This window comes from Anser brachyrhynchus (genome assembly GCF_964034855.1).
Source record: "Anser brachyrhynchus genome assembly, chromosome: 1".
In the NCBI taxonomy this organism is placed as follows: Eukaryota; Metazoa; Chordata; class Aves; order Anseriformes; family Anatidae; genus Anser; species Anser brachyrhynchus.
In genome coordinates this window covers 117725499-117735219 of record NC_137694.1, presented here as the reverse complement: position 1 = coordinate 117735219, position 9721 = coordinate 117725499, and the positions used below count along the sequence as shown (strand labels likewise).

The following is a 9721-nucleotide window of genomic DNA, read 5'->3' as shown; positions in this document are numbered from 1 at the left end:
CAGCAAATAAAACACCAGACCCACCGAACTTGGAGCTCAAGCTTTTCTTTAAAAAATATTTCAATGATGCACAGTAGGCAAAGTTTATAAAATGAACATTTAGAAATGGGATAACATTTGTTTAACCACATCTCTCCTAATGGAGCATTTTAAACAAGAGTAGGTGTTTGTGTGACTATGGAAAATAAGACAGAATTGACCACTCTTGAAAATTTGAGAAACTGGCAGTAAAGGTCAGTGCTGATGTTATATTTTAGAGGATTTTACATCAGTAATGCTAGAAAACAAAAGTAGAAAAATGTCTGAAAAGTGAAGAAATCTACAGACAGCTAAAGGTCTTCAGGCACTGGTAGGCTTTGCTGAGACGATTAACTCGGCCACTGAGGTAATTCCTAATTCTAGCAGCTTCACTGTCCTCTTGAAGTAAAATGTTTAATTGTTCCCTTTCTTGCAAAAGATGCAGCATTGAGGTCTGCAAGTTGTCTCCAAAGTCATGAAGGACAGCAGACAGGATGATCAGAGGAATCTGATTGGAGAGGCGTTTACTTGCTCCCTGCAAGGAGGAAAAAAAGAAGTTACAAGATTTGTCTCCCAAAAAGAGAAAAAAGGGGGGGGGGGGGGTATAGGTAATCTAATAAGTGACAGCACGTTTTAAAACATTATATTGAGTTTATTGAGTTACTGTTCAAGAAGTGAGTGCTTCTAGGAACTAAAAAATGTTTCCTGTTAGTCTCTTTCATGCCTAAAAATCTAAAAGTTAAAATTTATGGGAATATCAGCTGTTCTTTTTTTTTTTTTTCCTGTGAACTAAAGCCAAGGTATTTCATTCCCTACTTAGCTCTATCAGCTATCATTTTTAAGATTTATGCTAGACATAGCCACGAATAAAACTTGTCAACAATTTCTGGTATCAAACGTGTTCTCTGAACACCGCCAATCTGTTATGGTACTGGAAATTAAATTGTGCTTCTTTTGTTCCCCCCAAAAGGTAGCAAATTTCTATATTTAGATGGGGTTTCAATGTGATTGTCCTTTGAGTATGACAGGTTTGGAGTAAACTTTAGCCTTAAGGGAAAGCATCTTCAGCAACAGTGAGACTGGGCTGCAAGTACATTCCATCTATTGTAAAAAAAAAAACTATAAGAATTTTCTACATAACCTGAACAACTCTCTGGCCTGGTTTATCTATGCAAATGGAAACAGATTGTCCTAGAAGAGATTGTGAGGCCCTTTCCATAGAGATGTCCTCAGGCCATGGGGGCTTAGCTGGTGCTCTTGGGTGATGGGAGGTGCAAAACCTCTCGGAGGCTGGGAGGGAACTGAACCCAGTCCTCCTGTTGGCAGGGGAGCATGTAAGGGTGACTGGCTGGCCACAAATGACAGATCTGCCTTTCTTTTTGTGGCATGTGGCTTGAAAACACCAGTAAGAAGACCAGGCAGAGGCACATTTGATTTGGAGGCCTTAAAGGGTTTAGGGCACCATCTCCATGAAAGTCTAAGGTTTTTCTGCTTTCAGATATCTTTGGAGCTCGGCAGCTGCAAATCTTTGATTTACAAGGATGGGATCATGCTTATGCTGAAAAATACTGACGGATAGATATTTAGTTTCTCTTACTAGTTTGCAGAGATCTAGTAATAAGGAGCAGTTCAGCTGAGTCAGCAAGAAACTTACTAAGCCTATGTATCCTCCAGGCACCGCTGACTATTGTTGGGGGGTGTAGATACTTTAAAAATGTGTGCTTTTCTGCAGCAGAGCTCTACCCAGAACTCTGGCAGACCTGCCATAGGTGACATGGGTTCATGCTTGCCCTTTGTGAAGGCCATAGACACTTAAGAGCTTTCACCTCATTTCGTCTCATATATTTGGCCTCTCATAAGTTGCATGGAGATGTGATGCCCTGGCACCCATTGGTTATTGTTGAAAAGGCTGCTTAGGGCATTTACAAAAATGTACAACTCAAGACTTTGTGGTATAGCAGAGGGTATTGTGGGGCTGGAGGGAAGAAGCTTATGCAATTCTGCCTTTATCTCTTGCTCCATTAAAACTGATGGCTTTCTCTCCCTCTCAGTATGAAAATCTGGAAGAGTAGCCTGAACGTTTAATTGTAGGAATTTGTCAAAACCTTGCTATTGAAATTCAAGGTGAACCACTACCTAAGTTACTGCATTATTAATATTTAATTGGTGCTTTCTGAGGGAGTTCTATGAAACAGAGACCAAAAGCACCTTCTGATACTATGCGTTCTCTTTGCTCTCTTGCTCTGAAATGTTTCTTTATTAAAGCATCCCATTTGTCTTCACCTAATTTCTGCTGAGCTATCTGCAATGTGTTGTATTCAGCTGATCTCTATATAGAGCCAAATTCATTTTAACCAAACATCTGATTACCACTCCTCCTGCCCCATGAGTTAGTACCCGACTGGAAGCCACAGCAGCCACTTTCTGGAGGTAGCAGATTGCATGATCAAAGCTCCTTTACTGGAGTACGAGGCTTGCCATCATCTGAGTATCAATAACTTTTCATTACAGGGCTAAGGGCTCTTCCCCATCTTCTCCTCTCCCCTAAACCAGGTAAGTAACAGTCCTTCCATCCCCCCAGCACTTGTCCCCATAGGAAAACCAGGCAGAGAGCATTGCTGTGCTGGCTTGTAGGCTGTAAACTCACAGTAAAATAGGCCTTCGTGTGAGAAATCATTTCCTGGATGAAGATGGCATTCTGATTTGAAACAGATCCAAAACTGATCTCCTTCCCGCTGTCTTTGCTGAGTATTTCTGCCTTGGTGGAGTTTAAATCATCCAAGTAAATGTTATCCTGGCAGTATACGATTCTCTCCATTTTAAACTGGTTCCGGATGTGATTTTCAGCATTCATTGCTTGTATATCTCTAATGACATCAATTCTGGTCTAGGAAAAAAAAAAAAGAAAAAGAGTTCAGAGATGCTTAGCAGTGTTCTTGGGGCAAGGTGAGGAGGACGTGGTATTCCACACCTCACTGCAATGCTGGCTAATCCCAGGCTGGCTCTTGGTGCATGCAGTAATGCTCTAGCTACAGGTTCCTCTGCCACTGCAGAAAGAGCAGGAGCAGGTAGCATTTGGTCCATCCATTAAACAGGAGGGGGTTCAGTCATACCCTGGTGCTTGGACCCTGAGGGAAGATCCCAAGATTGGTGGGAACAAGCAGCAAATGCCAGAAATTAGTTCAGCCTGCCCTCTTTTTTTTGCATGCCTTTTGGATGCTTTTGCATGCATTTCAATTGCTTCTCCCTCTTGCAGTAAGCCGTGATAGCAGGCACTGAAGTGAAATCCATTTTCCCTCCCACTGTTCTCAAAAACTGCTGTTCTCTGTCTGTTGTCAGCAAACCAACCTTGTCTACCTCCTTGCTATCTGCAGGGGCAACAAATTCCCCTCACTCATCCTTAAGGTCTCCTAAAATGCTACCTTAGCATCCCTGCATCAGAATAAAGTCTTTTTTTTTTTTTCAGTCTACCAACACCTCCTCCTTCATTTCTCTGATTGTGCTGTGCCTAAAGATTCACCCAAAACACCTCTGTGCTTGGCTGTAATAGCTTATTTTCTTGCTGTCTGGTTGACCTGGGACTTCGGTAGGATTTGGTCATGCAAGTCACATAGCAAACCACCTGTTTCACTCACATTTGCCTTTGAGTTTCCCTTTAAGCATTGTGCCATGTGAGTGGGCTCTGCTTTCTGGCTGGCCTGCAATGCTTCTCACCTCTTCCTCAAAGCTCTTTCACAGAAAAGGTCTTCGAGGACATCAATGTCATTTAACTCCACCCCAAAACCTGGAAGCCTCCAAACTGTGAATAGGAGTATACTGGCTTTCATGGTTAAATGATTTTTGGCTTGTCTGCCACTGCTCCTTTTTGTCAAAGGTGAGGAGCCTGCCCTGGCTAACACTCTGGCTTGCCTTTCAGAAAGCAAAAAGCACCCCTCAGTGCTCAGAGACTACCCACATGCTTAGAAATCATTGCAGAATTTAAAACTGAAATTAATGATAGACTTTTCAAGGCAGCCACACCAAGTTTTCTTTGCACAGTGTTGTGTGCATCAAGAATGTGACCAGAATGGATGTATATTTTAGATCTTGTCAAAGTTGTACAGAAAGGCAAAATGCACTTTCATTAGTGTCATTACAAACATGTGCTCATTTTCAATTTCTTACTTAATTTATACAAATCATAGACTGTCATGAAATTGCATGGTTGCATAAAGGTAAAACAACAGGATAGGTACCATAAGCATGGGTGTGTTTACAAATTACATTCTATTTTGCTCTTGAATTATCACAGAATCACAGAATCATCTAGGTTGGAAGAGACCTCCAAGATCACCTAGTCCAACCTCTGACCGAACACTATCAAGTCCTCCGCTAAACCATATCACTGAGCTCTACATCTAAACGTCTCTTAAAGACCTCCAGGGATGGTGACTCAACCACTTCCCTGGGCAGCCCATTCCAATGCCTAACAACCCTTTCAGTAAAGAAGTTCTTCCTAACATCCAACCTAAACCTCCCCTGGTGCAACTTTAGCCCATTCCCCCTCGTCCTGTCACCAGGCACGTGGGAGAATAAACCAACCCCCACCTCAGGTTATAGCTAGTTCCTCACCTGAGCAGCTCTATTTAAATTTTGAAAATTAGCAAAATGCTTGTTAGTGAGCTCCAGAAATTTCTCTTCAACCAGTCCTAAGGGAAGAACAGACAGACAAAATAAAGTCAGGTAAGCAAATAAGTTTTTAAAGCTATTGTCAATATGAGGCTTGGGAAAACTGCTTGCTTCCTGCAGTATGCCCTTATAACTAATATAGACAAATGGGAATTTAGATTTCTAGGTTGAAGAGCATGAGCCATTAAAGACCTCCTGTAACCACTTATCTTGTCAGAAATTGAATATTGCTGAGATTTCTTTGATAAAGCAATTTATGTACTTGCAGCTGTGTTTGACCAGGTGGGCTATCACTTGGCCATGTAAGCACATCCCAGAGTGGCCTCCCCAGGGAAGCACTGAGTCTGGCACAGGTGCCAAAGCTGCCTTCTAAGGCAAACATGGGAACTGTGACATACTTTTTCCTTTGGTGTTTTTTACTGGATACGTTAATCCCTTTCCCCCACTCCCAGCAGTCGCTGTTTAATTTATATAACAGGCAAAGAACTGGCAAAGAAGCTGGGATCTTGGTTTGGGTTTTGTGCATGCCACTCCCTGCACCTGGGAATACCAACCAGCTTGGCTGGCACCAGGTACTTCCACTGCACCACTTCATTACAGTGTTATCTATTATAGTTAACTAACTCCCCATTCCCAGCCACTGGGAAGTGTGTTAACAAATTCTGAAGAGCATGTGCAGAGATTTGAGGTCTCAGCTCTAGACAAGGAGCAATCCCACAGGTTGAATGAGATTCATTTCAGCTTATCCTGGAAAAAAAAATAATCAGGCACACCAGCGTCACCCATGTGATGGCCTCATGTGGCCTGTAAGACATACGGATCACGTTGTTCAGTATCACAATAGCTGGCTCCTCTAGGTCTAGGATGTGCTCTTTTATAATGTCCTCAAATGTCCTGTAGTTGATAAAGCCTGGAAACTCCCGTCCGCGGTACTGGTCTTCATATTTCCACATTTTACTGGGTATGCTTTTTTGAACTGTAATATTAAGATAACATTGCTTTACTACTAAGTCACTGCATAAATTTCTGATTAAAGAAATTCTCTTAAATTTCTTAAAGAAAGTCTCTTTCTTGTCTTTGAAAATGCTCGTGCGAATAACAGCTACTGAGCCCATCTTTCAAGCAACATGGTTACTGCAGAATGGAGCTGGCTCTCAGTGCTCAGTGAATGAGCCATCTCACCCACTGGATCAAGCATCCAGCAGACAGAAAGCAATTCAGAAGTGAGAGGGCTCAGAAATACCTGTTCTTCCTGGAACTGCTACCCTCACAATATTGGCCAGTACCAGTCACTGCTGAGTTCAAAACTAAACCACAACAAAAAAGACCAAAATTACAAAACGTGAATAATACCAACAACAATACCAACAAAACCAATTCATTACATAGTATAAATATTATTATTGTTGGTTTTGCTGTTATTGAGAAGAATGGTTCAGAGAATCAGCACCCAATTCTCTGCCAGGGTCCACAGTCTTGCTTTTATTGCTCTGCTGAGAAAAGAGAGGCTCAGAATCTCTGTAAAGACAGCAGTTTACACAAGCTGGGTCTCTGTTCCTAAGAATCAAAGCATAACTTGCCTGGCATAACAGCAGATAAATGCTCCTAGCTTCTCTCAAATAAGGTGTAAATTATGTTTTCCTATACTTACCCTTGGCAGCATTTTCCATGAGAATTAGTCCCCATGTTTGAAATTCTTTGCGGAGTTTTGCAAAAAGTCTGTTTTCATTTCCAAGCAAGTGTTCCTCTCCACGTATCACTCGAGAGACATCTTGATTAAATAGTTTGATCAACTGTAATGAATTAAAAAACAAAACAAAAACAAAACAAAACAATAAACAAAACAAAAACAATTTACTAAAGTTTCATTTCTTCAGACTAACTTATATTTGTTAGGTAAATCTGCTATTGTGATGATGAGATAGGATTCATTGAAAATATTCCTTCCTTACAATTTTTATGCTCTTAGCTCTTTTTTTTTTTTTAATTATTATTATTTTTTTTTTCCCTGTGAATTCTTAGAACCATTTACTAAATTGTAATGGACCAGCCTTTGAAGGCCATTGAGCCTGAGCAAGCCTCTCTGCTGGCCAACCAAAAGCTTATTGCAACAGATGAGCTCCCTGAGAGGAGACAGTCAGATGGACTTGCAAACCATATTGATATCAGGAAGGCATTTATTCTTATGAGTGCTGTAAACAATGGAAACTCTTCAGAGAGTTTCAGGGAGCTGGGCAGACAAGAGTGTAGATTTTCTTTCTCTGAGATGCTTGATTTTGACCGATCAAACAGTTTGTTGTTGAGTTCTTTTGTCACATAATGAGAGGAAAGAAATTGCTAGATAGGAACATGAAGTCCTGTAGTCCAAAATTTTTGCAGGTATGATGTATTCCTGCCAGAGGTCTGCCTAGGTAACTCTCAAAACCTCGCAGTGACAGATCCAAGAAGCTCTCTTGTCCATCCTGTTGCTTTGCTATCTTTAAAAAGGTCTGCTCTACTCTGTAACTAAATCAATATTGATACTTACATCTGTGAGGAAAGCCAGCTTTTCTGTTTCTATTGTGGGTGTGCCTCGTCTGTACTTTTGTAGTTCCTGCACTGATTTTTGCAGCACCTCACGTATTTGGTTCTCGATTGTAGGCAAAGTTTTCTGGAGGGTAGACAGGAAAGAAGGACTCTTAGGTAGGCTGAACACATCTGGTTTGGGAAGGAAAACAAAATAGCTGCAGGAGTGACCTAGGCCTGCACATGACCTTTGCTGCTCTCGAGAGTCAAAGAGCTCCATGTCACCTGCATCCCAAGAGTAACGGTGGGATAGCACCACAGTGCAAATGTGGCCTTATATATCTCAGGGGCTACCTGAGATACCAGGGTGGACCTCACTGCACAGGAACTGCAGTCTAGGTTTCACATACAGTGAGCCAAAAAGTGTCTCCTGGCAGCCTGTGATGGGAATGTGCTGATCCTTCTGTTCCTGACAAATACATGGCTGGACAGGTCTGTTTGATTGCTTTTTTAATGTAAGTTTACATAAATACAGAATTTTTTTCTCCTTCAGGGCTGAGTTTAGATGATTCCTGTATTTTAGCATTTCCCTTCATGGAGCAACTTATATTATTTTGGATATATTTCTATAAAATAATAAAATAATATATTAGTTTACTAGTATCATAAAATAATTAGATCTTAATTGAGGTTTTGAAGACATTTTCACTTGATAGAAATTACTGTGTTTTAGAAAGCTGATAGTAACTTGTTGCTCAACCTATCAACACTTTACAGACAAAAAAAAAGTATCATGACTGCCATTTAGAAGGCAGGGGTTATAATACACAAACAGATGAAATGAGTTGCCTATTGCCATTCCTTTGGTTAAAGGCAAATCTGAGGACACACCATGGTTTTCCTTGCCTCTAACTCTCACCTCAATTTGCTCTCAGATTGCCATATTGAAGGACAGTTAAGTCTTATCTACGCATATAAAGAAAGGGGGAAAGGTTGGACATATTTTAGATAGTAACTGGTACACATAGCTTAGTATGACACCTCTGTTACTTACAATAATATGTGCCACAAGTTCATTTGTGAGCTTCATTGCCAGATGAGGAATAGTAGCCTTGTTTTGATCCAGAAGAATGCTGCAAAAAAGGGGGAAAAGGAGGTTTGGGACAGAGCCTGTTTACGGGGTAAGGAGGCAGCACTGATGTTCTGCTGCACACACTGAGTAAAAAAAAAAAAAAAAGCCCTCAGGGGAGTGCCAGGTCAGATGCAGCAGCAGCAAAGGGCTCTGTGGACTCCACATCTTTTCTGCAAGACTTGCTTGACAGCCACTGCAGCTAATGGAGCCAAAGGAAACAGAGATGAATTTGAAAATGGCCATTTCTAACAACAGATTATTGTACTGCTGTTACTTCTTCCTGTGGGAAGTATGCTGGTTCAAAACCATTTTTACCTGTTATTCTTCATGTAATGATTGATTTGCTGCTGAGTCGTTTTCTGGGGAAACATCAGCACAAGCATTATCTTTTATCATACTGAATTTTGTGGTGTTTTCCAGTGAACAGAAATACTTCAGTGCTTAACTGGTTGTGCTCAGATGCTTAACTTGGCTTCTTTGGGACTATTCTGATCTCATGAGGCTAATTGCACTTAGAATCATAGTCATCTGGGTTGGAATAGACCTTCAAGATCATCAAGTCCGACCATCAACCTGTCTACTGAGTCCCATCACCAAACCATGCTCCTTAGTGCCACATCCACACATTTCTTAAATATCTCCAGGATGGGAGCTTCTACACTTCCCTGGGCAGCCAACCTCTCTGTGAAGATATTCTTTCTGATATCCAACCTAAACATCCCCTGGCACAATTTGAGGTCATTTCCTCGCGTCCTTTCACTTGTCACCTGGGAAAAGTTCACAAAGTACACAGCCTCCTTGCTGCGACCTCTCTTCAGTAGTTGTGGAGAGCAACGAGGTCTCCCCTCAGCCTCCTCTTCTCATAACTAACCAACTCCAGTTCCCTCTGTCTCTTCTCGTAACAATTGCATTCTCATCCCTTCACCAGCTTTGTTGCCCTTCTCCGGTTGTGTACCAGCACCTCGATGTCCTTCCTGTAATGAGGCGCCCCAAACTGAACACAGTACTCGAGGTGTGGCCTCACCAGAACCAAGGACAAGGGGACAATCACCTCCCTGGTCCTGCTGGCCATGCTATTTCTGGTACAGGCCAGGATGCTGTTGGCCTTCTTGGCCACATGAGCACACTGCTGGCTCATATTCAGCCGGCTGTTGACCAATACCCCCAGGTCCTTTACTGCTTGGCAACTTCCCAGCCAAACTTCCTCTAAGTCAGAGTCAAGGAGAGTTACAAATCAAACTTGCAACAAAAATATATTTTAAAAGAGTATTTGCCATGTAAAATTATTCTGGCTTACTAGAAAGGAATACTACATGGACAATGAGAAATAGTGAATATAATTCATTTCTGGTTTTAACTCTAATTTAAATTTCAACATGTCAACAGGAAGCTTTGAAG

The 9721-nt window shown here is 41.5% G+C and overlaps 1 protein-coding gene across 4 annotated transcripts in view; it reads right to left on the bottom strand.

The window, feature by feature from the left end:
- Nucleotides 1–29: 29 nt before the first annotated feature.
- Nucleotides 30–9721, bottom strand: part of MX1 (MX dynamin like GTPase 1) — a 27649-nt gene continuing 17957 nt past the window's right edge. For all 4 annotated transcript variants that reach the window (XM_080576641.1, XM_080576640.1, XM_080576639.1 and 1 more), the window contains exons 8-14: nucleotides 8246–8324; nucleotides 7214–7336; nucleotides 6338–6479; nucleotides 5504–5662; nucleotides 4630–4706; nucleotides 2666–2905; nucleotides 30–553 (exon numbers count right to left, since the gene is read on the bottom strand). In XM_080576641.1, coding sequence (XP_080432767.1) covers nucleotides 320–553; nucleotides 2666–2905; nucleotides 4630–4706; nucleotides 5504–5662; nucleotides 6338–6479; nucleotides 7214–7336; nucleotides 8246–8324 — 1054 coding nt within the window. In that variant the 3' untranslated portion in view covers nucleotides 30–319. The remainder of the gene's footprint in view (nucleotides 554–2665; nucleotides 2906–4629; nucleotides 4707–5503; nucleotides 5663–6337; nucleotides 6480–7213; nucleotides 7337–8245; nucleotides 8325–9721) is intronic.